This window comes from Gadus morhua, chromosome 7 (assembly GCF_902167405.1).
Source record: "Gadus morhua chromosome 7, gadMor3.0, whole genome shotgun sequence".
Taxonomy (NCBI): domain Eukaryota; kingdom Metazoa; phylum Chordata; class Actinopteri; order Gadiformes; family Gadidae; genus Gadus; species Gadus morhua.
The window spans coordinates 15500919-15526229 of record NC_044054.1 but is presented as its reverse complement, the minus strand read 5'-3'; the positions used below and the strand labels follow the sequence as shown (position 1 = coordinate 15526229).

At 45.8% G+C, this 25311-nt stretch overlaps 2 protein-coding genes across 4 annotated transcripts; one reads left to right on the top strand and one right to left on the bottom strand.

Moving 5' to 3' along the window:
• Positions 1-135: 135 nt before the first annotated feature.
• On the bottom strand, positions 136-6745 carry ublcp1 (ubiquitin-like domain containing CTD phosphatase 1). The gene is made up of 11 exons (XM_030362167.1): positions 6593-6745; positions 6052-6334; positions 5795-5886; positions 5132-5217; positions 4526-4641; positions 4043-4141; positions 3719-3756; positions 3483-3581; positions 3130-3246; positions 2078-2205; positions 136-1606 (listed from the first exon to the last, which is right to left on the bottom strand). Exons 2-11 carry the CDS (start codon positions 6203-6205, stop codon positions 1579-1581), a joined length of 957 nt encoding a protein of 318 aa, XP_030218027.1. The 5' UTR covers positions 6206-6334; positions 6593-6745; the 3' UTR covers positions 136-1578.
• Positions 6746-7547: 802 nt separating this feature from the next.
• On the top strand, positions 7548-24277 carry LOC115547065 (RING finger protein 145). Of its 3 annotated transcripts, none has more exons than XM_030361029.1 (13): positions 7548-7722; positions 9799-10043; positions 12778-12886; positions 15076-15167; positions 17984-18219; positions 18988-19163; positions 19570-19710; positions 20089-20271; positions 20670-20817; positions 20980-21102; positions 21324-21557; positions 21744-22285; positions 22373-24277. In XM_030361029.1, the coding sequence occupies exons 2-13, from the start codon at positions 9860-9862 to the stop codon at positions 22545-22547; spliced, it is 2343 nt and encodes a 780-aa protein (XP_030216889.1). In that variant the 5' UTR covers positions 7548-7722; positions 9799-9859; the 3' UTR covers positions 22548-24277. The 3 variants fall into 3 exon arrangements, with proteins under 3 accessions (XP_030216889.1, XP_030216890.1, XP_030216888.1); XM_030361030.1 differs by having other exon boundaries at positions 21744-22295; positions 22470-24277; XM_030361028.1 differs by having other exon boundaries at positions 21744-24277.
• Positions 24278-25311: the final 1034 nt, after the last annotated feature.

The window sequence follows — 25311 nt, the reverse complement described above, 5'->3', positions numbered from 1 at the left end:
TTACTTGAATGCGGCACAAAATAACGATAAGAGAACAAACGTGACTCATGCACATTATAATTCAGTTTGAAACTGTAATAAAAAAAATAAACCAATGACAATTGTATTACATATAGTCCAAGCACACACACACACTTCATTTGTTTTAGTACAAAATTTTATTTTTGTATTTACAGCCAAAACGAGGATCAGAGATACACAAAGAGGCCGAAAAAATACTGAAAATAAAAAGCAGCTCTTACATTGGTGTGAATCCAAGAGGTTCAACTATCTTAGTAACACAGGATGTAACACTCATCTCACACATTGTTAAACGTATACTGGGCTGCCCCTGCACACCCTTTACTAGGACCTGTTAGTGATGCAAATGCGTTTATACATACGTATACATACATATATGTACAAACACAAGCTGATTAACGGATGAGTCCGATATTTAAAAAAGGACACATTGAAATTGAAATGTTCAAAAGAAACACTGCTTTGTGCCTGCTCACGCCGCTAGCTCGTGTGTGTTGGGTGACCTCAGTGCTCTGGTTGGCCAAGATCTCTTCCCCTAAACACCCAGGTAAAGGTGACCGAGGCAGAGAACGAAAACGATTTCAGGGAAACGATGCATCCTGCTGCCAAAAGCAGCACTGCGTCTCTGTGATGGTGATGATGTCTTTTTACACATGTTCCTCTTGACAATACAAAGAAGTCCAAAATACAAGTCTTTTTGCAAATTGCAAGACAGACCGTGGTTTTAAAGCAGGAGGAAAGCATTATGGCAACTCCAGCCTTGTCCTTTAAACCCCCCCCCCCCCCCCCCCCCCAACACACACACACACACACACAAATGTTGGTTGCTTTGCGTTTGTAGGTCAAGCGGTGCAGTTCGCTTTGATACTTGAACACACAAACCCATCACGGACTAATGTAAACCATAGGACTGAAAGAACGGCCAATCTGCAACACAAAAACTGATTTTGGAAAAGTACAAAAAAAAAAAGAAAAAAAAAGGATGCATAGGTACATTTCGGTACATTATATGCCCACCTTTATATGAAACTCGACAATCCCTCTTTTTGATATGCTTCATGATGATACGTTTACAGTTGGCATACATAAATATTGGTTAATAACTAGCTTATTCTAACCCCTATAAAATCATAGGATTGGTTTTCTACTGGTGAAACAACAACGCCAGTGTAGACGTCCAGCTGTTAAGCTGAACTATCAGCCTTTACTTTCCCATAAAGGACCGTGTAGCTGCTTGCATAAGTTTACAGAGCAGTTAGTGTTGTCGTCACGCACGTACCTGTTGTCTTATCTTACACACACCTGCTGTGCTTCGAGACCCACTGCTACCCCTGTGGCTACAGGCTCCTCCCCACATGAGTCCCTTTGTAATAAGCGTTGATGGGAATTACTCATGAATTATGCTTAAGAACACACAGAGAGAGACAAACAGCAGGAATATAGGAGGCCCATCTCAGTCCTGTGAGGTGACATGTCTGTGAGTGTGCTATACGTCTGTGAGTGTGCTATGTGTGCGTGTGCGTGTGTGTGTGTGTGTGTGTGTCCGCTCCCTGGTCATCAGTGGTTCTGCCTCTTGGACAAGTACCTGTGAGCATAAATATCATTTTGGTCAGTCCTTCAAAATCTTTCATGAAATAAATCTCTATTTCTATCAAACAAAAGGTGAATATCGCAGCGTCATATGAGCCATGGGGGAGGGGAGCCGAACTGTGGGAGGAATTATCCAAATCCCATTCAACTACATTTAGCTGGGTCCACTCCGCCCTTTATGATAGATTCAGATGATCTGAAATGTACGACTGCGTTGGAAATGGATCAGGCTGGTGCTGGAGCTCCCTGCTGTCATAATTAACACCGTCAGAAGCCAATTTCTACAGTTCTGTATGCGTCACCTTTAAAATTGTGCTTTGCTGCATATCGATGGTTATACTATATAAGCTATTTGGCATTGCTTTGTATATACATTGTACATTATGCACAAAGGCTTTTATTGGAAACAGCTCATCTGAATGCATGCACCGTCAATCAATGATGTTAGGTCAACATGAATGCTTACCTTTCCCAGTGTTTGTGGTTCAGTCCGGTGAAGTCCTCCAGCTTGGCGATCTCCTTCAGGTACTGAGCTAGTTTATACAGCTCTCTGTCCTTCTCTCTGTTGAGATGGGCCTTCATGAAGGGTCGTATCTACACACACACACACACACACACACGTACACAATGGATCTAGCTTTACAATTCACACTACCATGACAATGTGCAAAGTTTATCTTGAGCTCAACTACAACACTACATCACCTTTTCTCACATGCACCAAGGCGGACACCCTCTGGATTATATCCAGAGGGGGGGGGGGGGGGCTTTAGGTGATTGAACGCAAATGTCTCAACCTCCCCTCCAGAGTGTACCCCCGCCAGGCCACTTGTGTAAAGTCCGGAGAGTTCTCAACCATCAAGTGGGCGTGTTGCTTGTGTGTGGAAAGCGTTTCTAACATCTGACTGCTGCTTTGTACTTTTCTCTTCCCGCCTATATTTTGATTCCCAACATCTTTCAGCCTCACTCTTCTGTTGAAATCGCGGATACGTCTAAATTCAGTGTTGATATCCCCGCTAAAAGAGTCAGCATCACAGAGTTGGAAACCTCGCCTGCGATCTACATGTGTTGTAAACAAAGCTGACTACCGCTGCATAGTTTCGGCGTCATATCCTCCTCCTCCTACACGCTCAACCCAGGAGCCACCCCTCACCTAGAGTATCCGGAGTACCTCCAGGATGTGTGAATACGTCTGTTCAGCCCATCCCCGGCTGTGTGTTGCATCTTGGAATGGGCGACTCCGGATCATATCCGGACCCGATTTTCCGGAGACGATCCAGAGTTCATGTGTGAAAGGCCTGTACGCGTCTTAAAGGGCCAAAAGCTAAGAGTACGAGTTTTCTCTTATTCTATTTAGATTCTGTAGACTATGCTCTGGATTGTATTCAATCTCCCACAGGCAGAGTGGTGCTGTGACAGCGTGGTTGGCCACACTTCGTAAGATTCATAGTGGTGTGACTCTGGTCGGCCCCCGGTTCTCCCCACCCAGGACGGGGCCAGATGGAGAGGCTGGATTACCTTCAGGCCGTTCTGCGGGTTCATGAGGAAGTTGCGTCCGATGTCGTCGAACATGATGGTGTTCTTCCTGCTGTACAGCTCCTCGTACTTGCCCCAAACCACGCCCAGCGGCTTCACCTGCCAAAACCACACAGATCAGTTCTTTCTTTTAGGTGTGTGTGTGCTGTGCTGGTAAAGGAACTGTGCAGATGTATTCGAATGAAGAGACTTTGATGGGACTAGACGATAAACCATCTATAGGACTATAAGGTAGAGAGAAGCTTTTTTATTTTTATGCATCAACTGTTTATTTGCCCAAAATCATCTTGTGTAAAAAGAGAGAAATGAGTGTGTGTGCATGTCTGCATGTGTACCTCCACTACGCCTCTCTTGGGTGTGTGCACGGTGATCATGGCTGCACTGTCCAGCATGAAGGTGATCTTGTAGTTTGGGTTGTCAATGACTCCAAGCTCCTTAACAAAACACACAAAAAAACACACCAATGGATGCACACTGCTGCTCCCTGCTGGCGAGGCACATTAACTGCTCTGAAGTTGAATAACACAGTAGTGAACAAATGCATTTCATTAAATACAAGCAAAGTCCTTACCTTCATTTTGGCATCAATCCACTTCATACTTGTAGCAGCTGCAGGATGTGTTACCACATTTATGAATGGAAATAAAATCATGACATCGTTATCAATTGCCCAGGGTATTGGCTAACTAATGACATGTCTCAAGTGCACAATTGGGGGTTAAAGTGATTTTGGGTTTTAAATTCGTCAATTCTTTCAGAGTAAATTTAATTAATAAGATCATCAAAACTAAAAGCTACGTGCCGTCCAGTACACTCCTTCTAGCGCACTGGTCTGAGTTAAGGGGAGCCTGAGTAAGGGATGTGAGAAGAGAGACAAGATAAAGAAGAACCATACACCAGATCACGATGTCGTAGTCCTCGTAGGCAGACGTCAGGAACTCGTGGAGGTAAGGTCTCATCAGCTCTTGACCCGTCTCAGCGCAGGACTTATGATCTGCAACCACACCCACGCACACAGAATACAACCGTCAGCCAGGTGGCGGGAAGTGAAAGGTTGCCCTCCTTCTGCAGAGCATGAATAGATTAAAGTAGTGTACATAATGTACATTTTCTTGCACACTTCCTCCACCCAGCACATTTCATTAACACGCTGCAGGGGTCAAACAGGGAAAAAGACATGATGGCCTGCAAAGGGAAGCTGTGTGCAGCAGAGATAGCTGAGCTGGGGCTATGTTGTTGCATATGCTGGTTTGAACCCAGAACCCTCCTGCTAATCACAGCAATACAAGGGCTCCCCACTAGCATGGCAACAGCATGCTGCTGCTCCTGGGTGAGAAGGGTTCAAAAGGTCACCAGTTAGATGACAGGCGTCACTCACCGAACAGTGTGTAGTCCACGTCCAACACAAGGAGTCTCTTGCCTTCTCTAGGAGGGTTCAGCTCCTCCACCTTGTAGTCCTTCACTCTCCGGGCGATTTTAGCTAGGTTCTCCTCTCTAGACACACAAAGCTGACTCTTAACTAGACAAACATGAGTTGTTCTGAGTAAATCCTCTTTGGTAATTCAGGGCTCTGATGCTAGTCTTTACTGATTGTATTCATGTCCCTTCAGGGGTGATTAAAGAAACAGCTTCCCAGAATAAAGACTGCATTTCCCATGAGATATGTTGTCTCTTACATTAACTTGCTGGTCAGGTATGCTTGCAGAGAATGATTGCAGGTGCTCTGAGAAAAAGGACAAGGCTTGCTCCATTTCTGCAAATTTGATGGAGTGCCTTAACCAACCGAAGCACACCGAAGTAGGGTGAAGATTGCAATTGTATTGGATAAAGAATTTTATTTGATCATGTTGGAAATTTCCTTAATTCGATAGAACCTCTAAACACACACACACACACACACACACACACACACACACACACACACACACACACACACACACACACACACACACACACACACACACACACACACACACACACACACCTGTTTTCCACTTCGATGACTTCCTCCTCAATGTCAAAGTCGTTGACCACATCATCGTTCTCTGGAGGTGGGGCTAACACCTCTTCCTTCAGAAACAAAACACATCTGATTACACATTAAGTGCTTAGAATTTTATCAACTACCCCGCAGGTTGCTGTTGTTTGTTTACCTACGTAGCTGCTTAATAATAAATAAAAACACTGGTTGAGATCTAATCCAAATAGTAAAGAGAGAGCGCAGAACAGAGATGAACTAACTAATATTAAAAAATAAATAACCAACAAAAAACATTGAATTGACCCACGTGTGTTGGAGCCTTTAAAAAGGTAAGTGTATGCGTGTGTGAGGTTAGTGCATGCACTAACCTCACACATGATGGACTTCCAGAATGAATCATGATGGACTTCCAGAATGAATCATGTAAGACTGTTCAGAAATGACTTGGTAGAAGTCTAACAGCTAAGTGGTCTCATGCAGAGCCAGGAGCAGACATGTTCTCACAGAGCATTTCCCTCATCAAAAGTTATCATTATTGATGAGGGCATACCCTCATCAATAGGCAATAGCACTCTTAACAAATCACAGTCAAAATATAGCTCTTAATCTTATCAACAGCACCTTTACTCTCGTATTAATCTTTTATAAATCCTTCTTTCCACGTACCAGACCCTCCTCTCTGGTGCCCATCATCATGATCTTGGTGTTGGGCTTGAGCTTCAGAGAACCCAGCTTTACCACGTCCTCTGCTGGTTTACCTGTAGGAGAGAGAGGGTCAATGTATAGTCCATTTAAAATAGTTGAGCTCAAGTGACGGACTGGTAGCTAAAAGTTTGGAATAATTATTTAGACCGCAAAATGTGTATCAGCAAAGTTCCTGAAGAGATAATGGTTGGAGTCAGGGTCTAGGGGGCAAAGTTTACCTTTCACCTTGAGACCCAGGAGCTTCTGTCTCTCTGGCAGCACGCCAGTCAAGGACTTAATCGACTGTTTAAGGTCCATTATGGTGTCCTCCTCTGACAGAGAACGTATGGAGTACTCCTGACCGCCCCACTTTATGATCACCGATACAGACATGACTGCAAGCGTCTCCTCGTGCCTACATACACCCCGTGGACTGCTGCTGTGTGTGTGTGCTCACAAAGATGCGCTGACCAGCGCATACGCTTCACCGGTTGCAGATGGCAAGTGCATGCACACACAGCCCTGTAAAGAGACAAACGAAGTAGCGTTGATCATGTTTCCAAAGGTTAACCGTATTAGGTAAAAAATTTGGAAAACAGAAACAAACTAAGATGCTTACATATGAACGAATATTAGGCCAAACTCCTTTACTAAGACAAAAATAAATCTATTATTGGTATTTTTAGCATGAAATAGCTAACACTTGCTAGGTAATCAGTTGTGCTGGCCGCCCTGAAATAAACTTCAGCAAACGATGCATTCAAGTCTCTGTTGACTCACCTCGTTAAATATATCTGACGATCAAGGTTCCCTATTAAAATATGCTCTTCAGCAACGACAATTGATGAAGTCGAATGAAGTTTGCTCCTCACTTTCATTCAATGAACACTCTGCACTTCCGGTCGTTGTGATATTGGCCGGAAGTGACGCGAGATATTAGGCCGTTACCATGGTTACTTGTATTTAGGTTAACGCATTTATTGAATAAAAAAATGCATCAGATCTCCCAATACATTAAAATAGTAGCGCCAGTGTTGTTAACACTTAATATTTCTACAGCAGGTTTAGGACATTTTTATTTGGCAATGTTTGGGGCCTTCAGAAACACAGAAAACATGCAACCAACATATACTTATCACTCACAAATACTCTAAGTCTTCCAGGATAACAAATAATAATAATAATAATAATAATAATAATAATAATAATAATAATAATAATAATAATAAATGAAATTTATATAGCGCTTAATCTGGTACTCTAAGACGCTTATACGCAAATAGATCGTAATTGTGCTCAATGTATTGTATTCATACTGATAACTGCATTAAAATAAGATACGATTCCTTAAAAATCTGCACAAGTAATGAATATTTTGGGGGGGAAATCTATATGCTGCATTTAAAAATATGTTAAATTAACATTTGAAATATCGTCCCCATAAACCCATGCTCATCAAAATATTTTTATCAAAATCTGGTTCCGTTTAAGAACTATACTTTTGAAGGCGTTTTTTCATATAAAAAAACGCAACAAAAAAAATTCGCCAAAATGTGCACGATTATGCATATATTTAAGTTTAATTAGAAAAGAAAATACCAAGTATGTCACTCAAACATTTCACTACATATCCTGTATATGACAAATAAAAAACAACAACATTAAATCTTTGAATCTTAAGTAAACAAACAAATAACACAATAAAGTATTCAGTGCTCATGCGCACTTACTCAGAGCGTCCTCTCCGGGTGATGGCTGCTTGGGGGCGGGGGGTTAGCGCTGGGCCCCATCCTCTCAAGAGATCCGCTTCCAGACCGTTAACTCGGGTGGCGCCGGGTTAAAATGGTCGATATTCGACCTGAAAAGCATCTGGAAACCGTGCTACTCGTCTTCAACGTCGCGTCCCACACGTAGGTCGATATTTCCACGTCTGTTTCGAACGGGATAAGTCTGCTTTCTGGTGCTTCGTAAGCTTAGTAACTTGTAAGCTACTGCTAGCCCCTAGCTAGGGTGAAAAGCTATAGAACATCCGTCCGTATTTTATACTGTAACTAATTTTGTGCTTGTTGGATTGTAAAATAGTCGTGGTTTATTAACTTGACAGGACACTGTTCTCAAATAATTGGCAAACAAACATGTTGTGAACAGGCGGGTTGTTATAACGTCACTGTCTTAACTGTTTGGTAGCTTCTACCTAAGCTAGCTAACTGCTGCTGGCACAATTACTGCTGCCTGGCCGCTGCAGCTTATCAACTCCGGTGGAAAACCCTAGCATGTCACTTTAACACACCTGTTACATTAAACAAGACTTTGGAAAACCGCCATCAACCTGTTTGCGCAGACATTTACAAGCTACTGCAACTTTTGCTGGAGACGGCAGAGCCCGTTAGAGTCCCGCAGACCAGGAGCGGGTGTCTCTGGTCGAGACAGCGGGGTTACTACAGTTCATGTCTACAGGAGATGCAGCAGCAGCACCACCACCAGTTAGGCAGGGGCTGCATCCACTCATCTAAATACTTCTGATGGATGCTTTCGCAACGTTACTAGAATGAAGCAGTGATCTCATTTAGCACATAGATAATAATTACTGAAGCTCAACTTGTGGATTGTAGCGTTATATAAGGTGGGATTTCCGCAAAGTGGTTTCTCTGCCTCCGTAGTGAGTTCATATTATGTAAGTAAGCGAAGCCCGTCCTGGGCTGCGGTAGGAGGACGGGATGGTCTGACGTCAGTAGCCACCAAGTGGTTAGGAACCAAAACGGTGTACATGTCGAACACGTTAATTCTCAGCGGAAACGAAGCCCCATAGCCAAACCAACTGTCATGTTTCTCACAGTCAAACAGTCCGTGACATTACTTGTTTCAAACCTTTAAATACAGTAAGACATATTCAGTATTTAGCGTGTATATTCTGTTTGCTTACATTCATTGTTTCGAAGTCCATGGAATTATTGCATTTTTGTTAACGGTAGTGATGATTGTGTGATGATTGTACCACTGTTGTTATACGGTCCTACCGTAGACTGACATAATGGCTCACTTAGTTTGATGCATGATGTTGACCTGATTAAATATTGCTTTTTCTCAATTATTTTTCAACATTGTTGGCTTATTTTCCAAATCCTATTAGGCAAAATGGGTCACAATGCAATCTAAAGAATATCACTCATTGATGAATGTGGCTATGTTGATCAAGACGATGGAAAATGAACAACAAGTTACTTGCTTTTAAGAGAAAGACCCTATTTAACCTCCTTGATAATAAGACTTAAGCAGACGTTAGTGCAGTTACCAGTTTAACTCGTCAATACCACGTCTGCGATACTAATTTTATTCAGTGCTGCAGGATTGCGGTGGTTTGAGAACATATGGTTGTGGTATCCGAACAATCCCAGATCCTACAAGGGTGGTTATTTTTCTGGGAAACACATTTTTGGCATTTCTGTGTGTTTTAAGATGTGATTGCACACCACATGAGACAGGGAGAACTTAAACTAAGACCAGTGTGATGTCTCTGCAGCAGGTGATCAACATAGTGGTTTTGAGCATCAAATAATCAGTATAGGGCTTTGGCTGATGTAGCCTCCTCCCTATGTTGACTCGACTGCTGTCATCCACAAAAGCAGATCACATGGTTATGGAATACGGACCCCAGATTGATGTTGTATAATTTGACAGGCCAGTCTGTTGTGTTGGGAGTCTTGGGACCATCATCTAGTTTGCTGACGCTGATAATGACTTGCGTCTGTTTATCCTGAACTTATTTAATTGCTAAATGTCAACCTCACTTTCTCCTTCGCCTAAATAGTGTTTTCTCTCTTCCCTCACCCCTGTTCTGGACTCTTTTTCCTCTATTTATCTATTTCCCTTCTCTCTCTCAATGTTTCCATCTGGCTCAACTCTTCCCTCCTCTCCCCCGTCATCTCCATTCTGTCATCCGTCATCTATCCTTGCTCTGGCTTCCATTACTTCTTCCCCCTGGCCAGGGAGCCCACAGTGAAGTCCTAGTCTACGTGGTCGCTTCTGCTGAGCAGCGAAGCGGAGGCCATGGCGGTGAAGGAGCGCATGGAGGCGGTGCTCAACGTGGGCCTGCGGGTGCCCAGCATCATGCTGCTGGACGTGCTGTACCGCTGGGACGTGAGCTCCTTCTTCCAGAAGATCCAGCGCTCCAGCCTCTCCAACAACCCGCTGTTCCAGTACAAGTATCTGGCCCTCTACCTGCACTATGTGGGTGAGTGGACACGCACTCGCACTCACACGCACACACAAATAGGTGCCCCTGCAGAAGAAATAGCCAACCATGCACTTGTATAGAGGTCAGTGATCACCTGATGAGCCTAAACCCAAATTTGTATGCACACAGTGTGGTGTACACGTGCAGCTGCATAAATGCATAGGAGCTTTTGGTGTAACGGTACACAACGGTCAGGGTTTGGTACGTACCTCGGTTTTGAATTCACCGTTCGATACGGTAATTGCTGTTATGATGTGGTATAATTTGATAACAATACAAACTGCATTGGTGAATAAAGAAAAGTGAGGTTAAAGCTTGGCACTAGGCAGTATGTAGACTTCAGTCTATTACATTTTCCACATGACCTAGCTGGGATATGTTTGTATCGGGCCGTTTTGAGTGATTTGATGTTTGACGTGTTGCCATATCATACCGATCACTACTGAACCATGTCAGCACAATGCTTTGGTCTTTCCTACTTGTCTCTGCCTGTTGTATTTCAACAGAAAACCGTGTGTGTGTGTGTGTGTGTGTGTGTGTGTGTGTGTGTGTGTGTGTGTGTGTGTGTGTGTGTGTGTGTGTGTGTGTACTAGGACTTGTAGAAGCCTATGTTCAATTGGGAGACTCTTAACGGAGGGAATTGGTGTACCGTTCACCCTAACGGGGTCTTCAACTGCACCATCGAGAGATGACATTAAGTTGATGGAGAATTGCAGACAACATGAAAAACCTAGAATGTTTGTCTCACATTTTCAGATGATATATCAACATACTTTTTATCTTCCTTTTTAACGAAATTCTACCACAACAATGAGCTCTTCCACATGGATGGTGTGAATGAGTTTGGGTAAATCTTGAGTTGGTTAAGACGGCAGTCTTCCTTAAGTAAGTTTAAGCAGTGAAAATCCGGGGTTTTACCCTCTGTCTTATAAGTCTTATAGTCTATTAAACCATCCGATTATTAAAACTGAGCATTGAGCGAGATGTATTGATAATTAATGATTCAGAAAATAGCCTATCACTGAAAAATAAAATGCATTGGTGTGAAATAGTCCCCAACCGCTGTAGAAAATTGATTAAGAACTTCCTCCATATGCAAGGAAAACCAGCGATTGTCCGACCAATGAAAAGTTGTTCAAACAAGTGCATGTCGATCGACCATCAACCAGCTCAAATTCCGTGGCCCATATGCACATTCACTAGCAAACTATTACATAATGCAAGCATACGGCGTCATGCTTACTTCCCTATAGGGCTTGGTGTGTGTGTCTAGGTAAACACTGAACAGAAGTCCTCTTCTGTAGCCAAGGGTTGGACAATGGATGCTCTGTTGTCTTATAGGTCAAATGGTTGCTGTTAAGGCACCCGCTCTCATGAGGCAACCATTAATTTGAAGCATTTAAACCGACTCTTACTTCTGCATTATGATACACCTCCAAGTTCAACAGGATGTTGTGGTGAGGTGACGTTTCAGAGACTGAAAGTATACAGCAGAAGTATGTGATGCCTAAATATAAAAACTAGGGGTGAAATCAAGTTCCAAAATCAAGATTTGGTACGATACAATGTAAGGCAAAATCTATGCCTGATTTGTTTAATTTGTATTTCGATTTTACATTTATTATTACAACAGTTCTAGATCACCAGCGGTCTTTAGCTTTACACTGCAAGCTGTCTGTAGCTAATGGACCACCAGCGGTCTGTAGTTGGCATAAGCAACGTTTTTCTTATCGCATCAATGTGTTTGTATTTTGATTGGTTGTTTAAGGCGTGTATAATTGTCATGATAAAATGTAGTATAGTCTATTGAGGGACATGTTGCTGGCTGGCTCCCCATCATTCGCCCAGTCCCATGTCTCATCAACTGAGACGTGTTGGCACACCATGGTCACCCCACTCCATTGTTCTTCTGTGGGCGATGCACAGCAGCCATTTCATGGAGAGGAGGGGCCGTGCGCCCGGCAGTTTGATGAAGGCGGGTTTCAGTGTCGGAGCCCTAGCTGATTGTGTCGCTGATTGTGTGTTTCTAAACTTGCCGTGCTTGATAAAACTGCACTCAACCTAGTGAACACGCCTTGACCGGTATGATGATGTCTCCTTTGTCTGCCTCTTATTCAGATACTATCTGTTTCGCTCATTTATATTCATGTGTTCGACGGTAGGTTGGCATTATGATTTGTTGAAACTGTTATCTCAAGGGGACAGGCTCCTATCTGGTGTTGAAGTTCTCTGACGGTCACCTTGTAATCTGCATCCCTTCATTGTTCTCAAGTCTGACCTCCTGTCACTGGCCTGGCTAGGGTCACGGTGTCCTCTGCTCCAGCCAGGAATAAAACCCACACGTTGGCCAATGTTGCTCACATGTTAAGACAAGCTTGATGGCGGCAAGAGACGCAGAGAGCCAATGAAGCAGTGGTTCAGGAGTCAACTCAGTCTGGGAGACAGTGAGCACATTGAGCTGTTTTAAAACACTGCCCTGCTCAGTGTCTAATCCTAGTTTGATCTGGATGGAAAAGAAGATATGCAACAAACTGATCTAGTCGCCTTTGTGTGTGCGTGTGCATTTTTGTTTACTTGAAGTTGGTGGAGAAAATACACATCACATTCCGTAGTTCAGCTAGGTAACGGCGAGTCAAACTTGGATTGGTGTCTATGCTGCAGGGCATCAGAGGCGTATTTTCACACAAGCTAATCGTAATGAACTCCTTCATTTCGGCGTCTCTCCCAACAGGATACATCCTTAGCTTGGTGCTGCTGACCCTGCCTCGACAACACCTGGTCAAACTTTACCTGTACGTCGTCACTGCTCTGCTACTCTACGCTGGCCACCAGGTCTCCAGGTACACTACGCAGAACAGAGTGACTCATTACTGTAGCATTGTTAAAAAGCAACAAAGATTGACTCAGGAGATGTATTGGTTCCTGCAGAGGTGGAGACACGTCAGGTCCACCTTTTTAGAGGTAGAACATATCGTTCCTCTCAATCTAAACAATAACGAGAGACTTGGTTTGATGATATCATGATGTAGCATAGCAACCAGGGGAGAGGTTTTCTTCCTCTAACGGGGAAATCGATCCGACGTAACTCAAGCAGACATCTTTTTCCAAGACGAGTAGATGTATTAAATTACCGTACAAGCTTTTAGGTTTTCTTTTAAATTGAAAGATATTGGACATTAAACAGATATCCATGGTCTGGATTTCGGCGATGTGACGCGGGGAGTCCTGTGTGTAGCGGGCTTCACCTGCCCAGGAGACAGGCAGCCCTTCTCTCTATAGGGCAGTCATTAGGCTGTTGCTCAAGGAAATGCCCTGCCCTAAACAATAGCCTAAATTAAATGCAATTAAACGGGAGAGGTCTCACGCTTCCTAAAGTTCCTAATGGATTAAAATCTCAGTGTAGAAGTGTGTCCCACTTGCTCTAACAAAGTGAAAACCAGGTAATGAACTGCATTGCCTGTGTATCTCACATGGACTGTATTTTCTGCTGAAAGTTGATGTGAGGTTGAAATCATCACTTCTTTCTTTCATCAAAAACATGAATACATTAAATAACCCTGACTGTTTGGGAGCAGGGAGAGGTGGAGAGGTGGGGCTACACACAGGCTAGTATATTGGCATTGTGTTTGTTAGAGGGAGCAACAGCAATTAAATGGCCTGCACAGAGCTCAACAATTAAATACCATTTGACCCCAATACATATTTTTTAATGTATGGGAAACTATCGATCGTAGATGGCGTTGTTCTCCCGGACAGATATTTATATTTTTAAATAACAATCACCCATCTGAATACATTCTGTGTGTGGGAAACGCCACAGTAGCTCTTAGGGTTCATAAGCCCCGTCATGTAAACATGAGGTCTCTCCTGCAATAGGTTACCGTGACTATTACGGATCACAACTCAATTAAATGTATGATGTACCAGTGATGTTGCTAGGTACGCGTCCTGCGTCCCTGACGCATTAAAATCTGAAAGGACGCACTAAACTCACTATCCATGCGTCCCGGGGACGCATCTCATTTTCCCCATGAGAAACGATACATTGTGAACATTAAACAACTCGTGTTTAATCACAGTAACTGGCCAAAGAAACCTTCTTGTGAGCAGATCGGACAAGCGCTGTTTCAACCCTCTGCGCATCTACTTGGCGCACACGTGATCCCCTGTACAAAGTATCGCGACATGCTAATTTAGCCGCTACCAAAACAACTAGCTCGTCACCGCTGATTTCATTTCAACAATTAAAAATACGAACTTCATGGTAAATAAACCCACGTTTCCACTGCTCGATGCTGTGCTCATTCGTGTCGAATGAGCAAATCAAACAGGATTTTTTTGCAATCCTTCTGATTGAATATATGTACATTTATGACAAAATCGTGAGGACTAGGCTTGTGACACACACATACACAAATGTGGCGCTCGCGCGGTAATAGCTCATTGGCGCCACCTAGTGATCATTATGTGCAAATGCACAGCCTCTCATTAAAATGACTTATAGGGGTCATTTGACCCCTCTTGCGGCGCTAGGAGTAAGTAAAAATGGCCCGGCGTTTCTAGTGTTAAACATGAACGGTTGAGTACTCCAGCTCTAACCATATCATACCACCATCAAGGAGTTTAACACTATTAATTTAATTTAAGAAATAGAATAATAATAAAAAAGAAACACATTTTTTAAACTGGGGAGTCGACTCGGGACCCATTGAATTTCTCAGGGACCCACCCAACTCGCCACCTGTGGGTCCCGGGGACTCACTACATTGAAAACCTATCAACATCACTGATGTACAGTAGGTCTCGTCGCTTTTTATATTTCTCTCTCGCTCTCTCTCTCTCTCTCTCTCGACTGCAATATTCTGAAAAATACAAAAATTAAAACACGATTGTGCCTAAAACTAAAATGGGGCTATGATGCTGGATGACGAAGCATGCATACAGCGATGTAGGAGGAATACCTCTTATTCTGACCTTCCTACCGGTACTATGTAGGAGACAAGCATTATGTTGTGACTTCTCTCTACAGGGATTATGTGCGTGGGGAGCTGGAGTCTGGGTTTGAGGGACCTCTCTACCTGGAGCCCCTCTCCATGAACCGATTCACCACCGCCCTCATAGGTAGGAACAATACTCTATATGAACCTTGAATTACATTAAACCTCAGCTGGTCATACCGGCGCGTCTTGCAATCGCTCAGTGTCGGATCCACACAGTAAGCACATATGGTGACTAGGGGTGTAACGATACATCGATGTAGATCGATACATCGATTGATTGGCGAACGATCCAACTGCATCGATGCAACGGCCAAACATCGATGCATATCGGGAAAATATTGGCATTAAATTTTGAATAATACAAACTAAATGGCTCCCTATAATTTTCCTGAACTGAACCGAAATGTTAATCGCCTTCTTTTAAGTTCAAACAAATACTGCAGGTTGTTCTTATGAAATTAAATGAAAATTTAAATAAATAAATAGTTACCTATTTAAACAGCCATTATTGCCAGAATGACGGTGCTTTTCTGTCAGTTTGTCATGTACCTCACACACACACACACACACACACAGACACAGACACACACACAGACACGCACACACACACACAAACACACTATTCTCTAGCCATCCCCTCATCCTGCTTCCCTGTAATAAAACTAACTGAATTTTACTCTCTCTCTCACACACACACTCTTCTTACTTTTATCACTGACTATTTCCCTATCAATATTATCAGCAACCTTGTTTCAAGTGATTAAACCGTTTAAAAACACTAAATAGCCTACAGCATCTTCACTTTAATAATCAGTGTTTATCATAGGAACAAACAGCTGCTGCTAACGTATTGGGCCTCACAGTAACGTTAGTAGTCGTGAGTTGTAGAGTTTCGCTACAGTCTGCTGAGCGTCTAGAGCCAGAGAAGGAGAAAGCGGACCGCTGGGCCAACGTTACGCTAAAAGCTAATTAACCCTCACCTTAAAGCCTGGGGCTCGAGGGGCTCCGTGGTTACGCAGTTGGATAGGGCATTACGCAGTTGTAGAAGTAGAATGTGCTTCCCTGCAAAACCGGACTGAATTGAGTTTATTAGGTTTTTACTACATTGTTTCGAGTGATTAATTAAAAAAATAGGCAGATGCTGATATGCGTCAAAATGCCGAATATCGGTGCCGATAATCGGCCCGGCCGATAATCGGTCGATCCCTAATTTGAATCGACAAATACCCATTTGGTACTCCCCAATCCTGAATAAAAGGTCAGAAGATCAGGCTGGTTGGTTGCCCCCCATCACTTGTTGGGTATTCAGCTACCATGACCTAGCTCCTCCTTAATCAAATCACTCATCTGCTCACCAGTGGCTCCAGGGCCTCTATGCGTGAACCAGCTCACTTCACAAAGTGCTACCGTGTAAAAAGTATAAAGTGGCAAAATAGGAGAGCACTGGGGACTGCTCTGGAGCCATTTGAAACACAAGGGAAGTGTTTGAGGTCTAATTCATTCACAATGCAATAAAATGCATATAATGCAACGCATAATGCAAGGTATATATAGACACTGTTGAGTCTGGGTGGAGATGGAGTCCTTGAGCTCACACACACACGCACACAAGACGGATTACACATACACCCCCTGGGCTCACCGCCTACTGGACTCCCTCCCCCTCCCCTTCCCTCGTTGCAGCACAGTATGCCGTGAGTGATGTGATGCGCCTGTTGGCTGCGTCCGCCTCCCGGTGTCTGAGTTGTGACACCTCCCCTTCCCAACTCCCTTCCCCCCTCCCATATGTGTTTGTGATGTTTTTGATGTGATGCTTATGTGTTGAGGTGGTTTTTTTTGCTAATCCCTACACTGTGCCCCCCTTAACGGAGCATAGTTTGGGGTATTGACAATTCTTTTTTCCCTCGTCACCCTCTTGTTTAGCTTTTTAAACTTTCTTATCTAACGCGGGCCGCATGTTTCTTGTTGAACAAGCGCCTGACAGTCTCTCCGTCCTGTCTCCCCACACTGTCTTTTATGTTTCTTGGACGGAATGTAACTGGTAATTTTGTTGCTCTGTAACATGTGCAATGACAACAATAAAGTTATATTCTATTCTATTCTATATTTAGTAAACATTTTGTGTTTACAGTATCACCAAGTTCATTTCTATCTCTTTGACTGAACTTTGGCAGAGAGAGGGCTGAATTCCACAGCTGCTGTAGCTGTCACTTGAAGTTATCTCAAAGGATCCATGCTTTGTTTGCAGAAGGATCTTCTTGTCCTTGTTTTGTTTCTGACATGTTGACTTATAAACTGGGTCTGAGATAACCGTGCACGTGGCTCCGCTGCAGTCAGCCTGGCAATGAGCCCAGTACAGCACCGCTTTCATATGCCCTGAAGGCTTTCCTTCCTCAACAATTTGGAACAGTTCTAGTCTTTACATTTCTATGTTCTAGTTGTTTCCTATGTTTCCGTTTCGAGGATTAAATTATTAAAAATACAGAAAAGTTAAACTTTTTAATCCCTCCAGGGAATCCAGTGCTATCGAGATTAATAATCAATACATGTCTCAGATTATTATAGGTCTATGAATGTCGTTTACCACTGGATCCAGTAAGAGCACTGAGGTTTACTGCATGTCGAAGAGAACAAAACCAAGTGTCTGATTAAAATGTTGCAAAACATTTTAATCGGACACTAATCAGAAATGGTCAGTGCCGCAAGCCCCAACCCCAAAGCTCCTGCACTTTAGAAAGTGCTTCCCCTCAAGCAGGGACTTTTGGCGGTTAAAATAATGTCTGCTGAACTTATTGAAGAGCCTGGTCCCTGCGGTGGAAAGGCTTTGAGTTCCTAGTTCCTCTGGAGGGTTCCTGCGGTGGAAAACGCAGCTCGTGTAGGTCTGGATTTGTGTGTACGAAGAACTCAGTGGTGTGTGTGCGATGTGTTTCCCCTCAGGTCAGCTGGTGGTCTGCACCCTGTGTTCCTGTGTGATGCAGACCAAGAGGATCTGGCTGTTCTCTGCTCACCTGCTCCCCCTAGTGGCCAGGCTTTGCCTGGTCCCCTTGGAAACCATAGTCTTCATCAACAAGTTCTCCATGATCTTCACGGGCCTTGAGGTCATCTACTTCCTGGCCTCCAACCTGCTGGTTCCATATAAACTGGCCAAGACTGCCTACAGAGAACTGGCTCAGGTAACGGCCCTGGTGTTGAGACCACAACAGTAATCAAGTGCAGATCAGAGATTTGCACAAAAACTTGGCTTTGCCGCCTCGGCCCATTGAGCAGCAGGGATGGGCCAGGTGTAGGAAGCTGCAGATGCACTGGCTGATCCAAAGACAAAACCAAATTCAGTTCATTCACAGGGAGAGAGAGTAATGAATGTTTACAATGTGCTTTTTGGCAGCTGTTTAGAAACCAAATATCCAAATCCCGGAAATGAACTCATTTTGTTTGTCATCTGTTGCCCTATTGAAATAAAAGTGTTATGTTTTTTGTGCCATGCCCTCATATTTGTCTTTGGTGACAATAAGGGATGTTATTTATCGAACTATCTTATATGCATTCTCTCACTCAAATCAGTCATTTTAAGTGTGTGTGTGCACCCGCGTGTGTGTGTGTGTGTGTGTGTGCGCGCGTGTGTGTGTGTGTGTGTGTGTGTGTGTGTGTGTGTGTGTGTGTGTGTGTGTGTGTGTGTGTGTGTGTGTGTGTGTGTGTGTGTGTGTGTGTGTGTGTGTGTGTGTGTGTGTGTGTGTGCGCGCGCGTGTGTGTCATATCTATCTGGATATCTATGTGTGTCTCTCTCTGTGGGGTGTATCTCTGTCTTTCTTTATCTATAGATATGGATAGAGGTATGTGTCAAGGTGGTGGAGGTGTATATATCTATGTGTCTCTCTCTAGGTGGTGGAGGTGTATGGCATTGGGCATGTCTCTCCCTCTTAAATCTATGTGTCTCTCTCTAGGTGGTGGAGGTGTATGGCCTCCTGGCCCTGGGCATGTCTCTGTGGAACCAGCTGGTTCTTCCCGTGCTCTTCATGTGCTTCTGGTTGCTGCTGTTTGCCCTGCAGATCTACTCCTACTTCAGCACCCGAGACCAGCCTTCCTCCAGGGAAAGGCTGCTCTTCCTCTTCCTCACCAGGTAGTGGCGCAAGGGATTTGTAGTGTGGCAGTACGAGGCGCCGCTTGATCCCCGTGTGGAGGGTCTGGTCTCTCTAGCCCCCTCTGCTGGCTCGGTGGGGCCAATACAGAACAGCCATCACTTCTAAAGTGTAGTAAATAAAACCCACCACCAGTTAGTGAAATCAAAGTCCTATGTTGCAAACAGAACTCTATTTTGTGGCCATCCTCAATTAAACTAACCCATTCGAAGAAACAACAGTCGTAAAATAAGTAAATTGTGGCTTTTAAAAAAAAAAACTCACTTTGGATATAATAAATGTCCATCCCATTATCCGTGCTCCCGGGTAAGCGGTTGGGGTACGGCCCTGTCATGAAGGGGGAGTGATCCTGATGTGTGTGTGTGTGGCGGCTCCCTCCCCGTGCAGCATTGCCGAGTGTTGCAGCACTCCCTACTCCCTGCTGGGCCTGGTGTTCACCGTGTCCTTCGTGGCCCTGGGGGTCCTCACGCTCTGCAAGTTCTACCTGCAGGGCTACCGGGCCTTCCTCAACGACAACACCATGCACAGGTGACCGCCCCACAGCCCCCGGGCTTAATGGTTATCCGTCTGCATGGTAAAAGTAGAGTGCAGGAGAGGGGCAGGAGAGGGGCAAAACCCCTGGAGTTTTTGCCCCTCTCCTGCACCCTTTGCTCTTTTAATCTCTACTTTTACCGTAGACGAAACATGATACTCATACATGATACCCATACCTCACTAAAATAGGTTTATACAGAGTCGGTGAGGTTATGAGAAGAGTGAGTTAGGAGGCAATAAGGAAGCTTGCTCTCAAGTCCTGCGTTGAAGAAGAGATGGCAGAAGAATAGTATTCCATGATGTACTCCAGAGTACGGCTCCTTTGTACTGAGTGGATTAGGGTTGTGTAATGGTGCGTGTGCATGTTTCCAGGGGTATGACGGAAGGTATCACCCTGCTGATTCTGGCGGTCCAGACGGGCCTGATTGAGCTACAGGTGATCCATCGAGCCTTCCTCCTCTCCATCATACTCTTCATCGTGGTGGCCTCCATCCTGCAGTCTATGCTGGAGATAGCAGACCCCATCGTCTTGGCTCTGGGCGCCTCCAGGGACAAGTAAATACCTTTTTTTTTTTTTAAAAAATCATATGAGCCCTTGAGTATTATGGAGGACTTCTGGACACATCTCGAAATTGTCTTAGATTAAGCAACACAACAGGAGATGCTGGCATGCATGTGTGTCTAAAAGTCCAACTTTGTCTTTGGGTGTAACCAAGTGACTAACCATATGAAAAGCAGAATGAAACAGGGTTTACTTATGTTATACTTATGTTATACTTACGTTCCATGTTAAAGGAATGGCTTGCAGACCTAATCTGCCGTCAAATAAATCACATTCCCAACCGATCTTCAAAACCATTCACAAACAAACCTATATGGGGACAGCATTTCAGCCCCTTTGAGTCGGGCCAATCGCATGCTGTCTACTAGATGCTCCTTCCTCTCCGCTGCAGGAGCCTGTGGAAGCACTTCCGGGCCGTGTCCCTGTGCCTCTTCCTGCTGGTCTTCCCTTCCTACATGGCCTACATGATCTGTCAGTTCTTCCACATGGACTTCTGGCTCCTCATCATCATCTCCTCCTCGGTCCTCACGTCGCTGCAGGTAACGCCCGCCCGCCACATATAGCCAGGTGTGTTGACGGGGGACATGCTTGCGATCCCAGGCTGCGGAGGAATCTGGTGGCGGCCGGTCTCGGTGGCGGTGGAACCACTGCCGATCGGAGCTCCTCTACTCAGAAGGTGATGCGCTGCACTTGTTCCACAGGTCCTGGGCACCCTGCTGATCTACATCCTCTTCATGGTGGAGGAGTTCCGCAAGGCTCCGGTGGAGAACATGGACGAAGTCATCTACGTGGTCAACGGCACCTACCGCCTGCTGGAGTTTCTGGTGAGAGCTCCGCAGCGCCCTCCCGTTGGCCTTCCAGAGGAGTGACTCTTTTGGTCGGTGTGTGTCGGCCAATAGGGCTCTGGTGATCCGGCACTATGTGGACATCAGCAGCGACCCACAAAGCACATCAAGGGCCCCAGTTACTGGGAGTCGGGGCTTTGTGAGGACTGTGAGCGTGGTCTGTGTTCACCATGTGGTCCCCCCCCCCTCCCCTCCACCAGGTGGCGGTGTGCGTGGTGTGCTACGGCGTGTCAGAGACGGTGTTTGGCGAGTGGAGCGTGATGGGCAGCACCATCATCCTGGTGCACTCCTACTACAACGTGTGGCTGCGGGCCCAGCTGGGCTGGCAGAGCTTCCTGCTGCGCCGCGACGCCGTCAACAAGATCAAGAGCCTGCCCACGGCCAGCAGCCTCCAGCTGCAGCAGTACAACGACATCTGCGCCATCTGCTACCAGGTGCGCTCTCCTTCCTGAATGACGGCATGGTTTGAATGGATGCGTGGGTTTCTTCAGAACAGACCGGTGACTCCTACTCCCTGGTTGGTGCAGACTGGGTCGTTTGGAATCGACTCCCGGTTTACTGTGGCGCTGGGTCCATGCTGTGCGTAAGGCGGTGTGTAACCAGGTGTGTTCCCTCTGCAGGACATGAGCCAGGCGGTGATCACGCCCTGCAGCCACTTCTTCCACGCCGGCTGTCTGAAGAAGTGGCTCTACGTCCAGGAGACCTGCCCCCTCTGCCACGGCCAGCTCAAGAGCCAGGTCACCGCCCCGAGCGCCGCCCAGGGTAACCCGGCTGCCAATCCCAGACTCCCTGAGGTGGGGCCCCAAGGCTCTCCAGCCAATGGGAGGGGGGCTGACGGGACGGCGGCCCCGGTATTAGAGGAGGAAGGAGGCGCCTTGTCGCCTGGAGAAGGCTTTTCGGGGCAGTGGGCCTGCCCGGATTGTCCCTCCTCATCCTCCGCTTCCTCCTCTTCCTCCTCACTACCCACGCCGGCCCCTCCCCCCTCTGCCCCCTCAGAGAGCCAGACTGACATCACAGCCCTCTGCTCCTCGTCTTCCTGCTCTTCCTCCTCCAGAAGCCATGACGCCCTGGAGCCTTCAGGCTCTGCTCCATCTCCCCCCTCCTCCCAGCCTGTGCCTCCCGTCCCCTCCTCCCCTCAGCGTCCCTCACCCAGTGCAGCGTGGTCGGGGCAGGCCGCTGCCGACCCACAGCCCGCCCACTCTCCCTCCTCTGGCCCTCCCTCTCAGCGTCCCTCACCCAGTGCAGCGTGGTCGGGGCAGGCCGCTGCCGACCCACAGCCCGCCCACTCTCCCTCCTCTGGCCCTCCCTCTCAGCGTCCCTCACCCAGTGCAGCGTGGTCGGGGCAGGCCGCTGCCGACCCACAGCCCGCCCTGCGGCAGCGCGGCGCTCACCCACGGCCCGTCAGCCAGGATTGGGCCAGCTAGAACGTGGCGTGCGTCACCATGTCTTCACACGTCGCCTTGAGTCTGTGTTTTGAAGAGGCCTCACACAGGGACACACGGGAGCCCTGCCAAACGTGGGCCTCTCTTCGTTGTCTATCCTCATCCCTTCTGGAAGGCTCTGGGCTTTGGTCTTTCTGGATGCTCACTTCCACGCCCTACCACGTCACGTGTGGTTCCAACGACACCAATCACTTTCAGAATGCCCGTGCGAGCGGGTTTTTCAGACTCTGAGCACCATGAGAAAGTATTCCACATCTATTCCTCAGTAAGAAAACCAAAGTGAGCAGCAGTCCAGAACACGAGAGCCTCTGGCCTGGTCGGTTTGGACCAGCCATCAGCTCTGTCCATGGTTGGTACTGCAGTATAGCTCCAACATTATGGTTAATAATGAGCACAGACTGTTGATCGGTTCAGTCATCATGTTGCTAATGGCGCCAGTAAGGTTTGTCTCGTGTTCCCGCATCCCCAGGTTGTCGTGGGAACGACCTCTCTGGTTTCCCTCATGTCTTGTTTTGGTGTTAGATTCAGAAGTTAGGCTGGTCCCAGCAAATTATACTCACTCGTACTCTTTCATCGTGGTCAACCCTTTCATGTTGTCATTTCCGCACACTTCGCAGTGTGAAGAAACGATGACACGCACTCACTCACAGCAGGAGGGGCGCAGAGTATTTTTGTAGTTGCGTTTGGCAGAGCAGAGGTTGTTAGAAGCTCGTTGCACGCTTGATGCTTGCACGCCACACAGCATTTGTAACGGCCCTCTCCGCCGTCACCCCTTTAGCAGCGGATGTGCGCACATCTTCCTCCGCCAGCGTTTGGGTTTCCCGCTTTGCGTTTGCACTAAGGTCCTTTTATGACGACGGTTCAAGGCTGCTGGGTGGCCCGCAGCAGGTTACCCTCAGTGGCGTGTTTCCACGCTCATGTATAGAACTGTTACTCACGATACATATATATTATATTAGGAGAACAGTGTTAAACGTGAGCCTATAGCCCTCAATTTCCCAAGAGCAAACTAGTATACAAGATCGTATGTTTTGTTTTTTTCTTTGCTGGCCTACGAACCATGTGTTTTGTGTGCTAGTGTGTTATTGGGAAGCGGGCGTTCTTCTCTGCTCGGTATGACGCAGCCAGCTGGCGTGAACGCCCCAGCGCCCTCTACGGGCCGGGTGGGATCAGCACAGGCGCAGATCGAGTGGAGAAACTGAACATCAAACAGTATTACTATTATTTACTATTATCAATTATCCTTAACAAGGTTATTATTTGTGTTGCATTATTGTAGAGCATTGGTTCCAGGGTCGAAAAATGAATACATGTGTGATGTAGGATATTCAGACCCGGACCGCTCTTGTTTACCTAAATGTATTTTATTTTTCTAGAAGATGTGGAGAATGGTTTGTTTTAGCACATCTTTGTTCAGAAAGATGAGCCAATGGATTTCTTGAAGGACACCTTTTTATGTTTTTAGAGTATCAAACTAGGAATCCTTTTGGTCATTGAGCAGTATTTGAAGATGAGTACGATGCTGGTACGATTTAGAATCGGGTTTGATGCACATTGGATTCAGCTTTGCAATTTAAACAAATCTGGTGTCCTAATGTAAGATAAGCTGATGGAAAATGTTCTTAAAGCTGATAAAATGTCGGAGATGAATGTATGACTGCTTGTTTTGAGTTTTTACTTCTGGGTTTAAATAAATATTTATTACATATTAATATGCATTACTAACTTGACATAAGCAGCACTTCAGGACTTTTGGTGTTTGCGTAATAGCATGAGGATGAGGAAAAACATCCTCAACACACATTTCACTAACTTTAGTTTAAACCAAACATATTTCTTTGGTACACGTGTGTACATGACAGCTTAGTCCTGGTTCAAATTGGATTGTTATCATGGCCAACCTTCTCCCACCCTGTGCGTCTCTGCCAGTAAGCTGCTGCCGGGTGTTCTCTGACTGGCTGTAATCCACCAGAAGTGAAGCTGAGGACGTTTGAGGTCAACATTCAACTGGTCCTCTGTGTGGTTGACGGCACCAATGGGTCAAAAGTTTAACATAAGTCATGTAGAGTTGAATACAATCTGTGTTCGCTTGGGTTTGCAAACTTCCCCAAACCGAATATTTAGGCTAATGACCAACTGGAAATTCATTATGTCCATGCTTTCATTTCCTTCATCTATTTACCGTGTGTGTGTGTGTGTGTGTGTGTGTGTGTGTGTGTGTGTGTGTGTGTGTGTGTGTGTCCCTAGAGTCCTCAGCAGATCGCTTGGGAAAAAGACCTTAGGGTCTGCCTGAGGTCTGACATGCAGCCAAGAACAGCAAGACTAAAATAGAGCGAGTATGATTTCAAACCAAGACGTGGGCATGGATGGAGAGAGAGAGAGAGATACAGAGAGGGGGGGCGTGAGAGGAACAAGGAGTACAGAATCTAGCAGAGAGAGAGGAACCACAAGGAAAAAGCAAACATTCACATGGTGTCAGCCATGCGCTCTCAGGACCCTCACGCAGGCCCTGAGTGGAAGCAGATGCTGACAGACGGGCCCTTGTGGGAATGTGTCTCTTGACGGTTGGTTTCTCCCTTGGTGTTTGTTATTGGTCTTTGTGATGCTAGGGGGCGGGGCCAGCCAGTGACCCTAGTTGACGAATATCCCTGCCATGGGGAATTCCAGTGCGTTGACACAGCCACTGCCCAGCATAGACGGCTCTGACCCGAAGAGTGTGGAGGAGAGGGGAGCCTCGCGTCTCCTC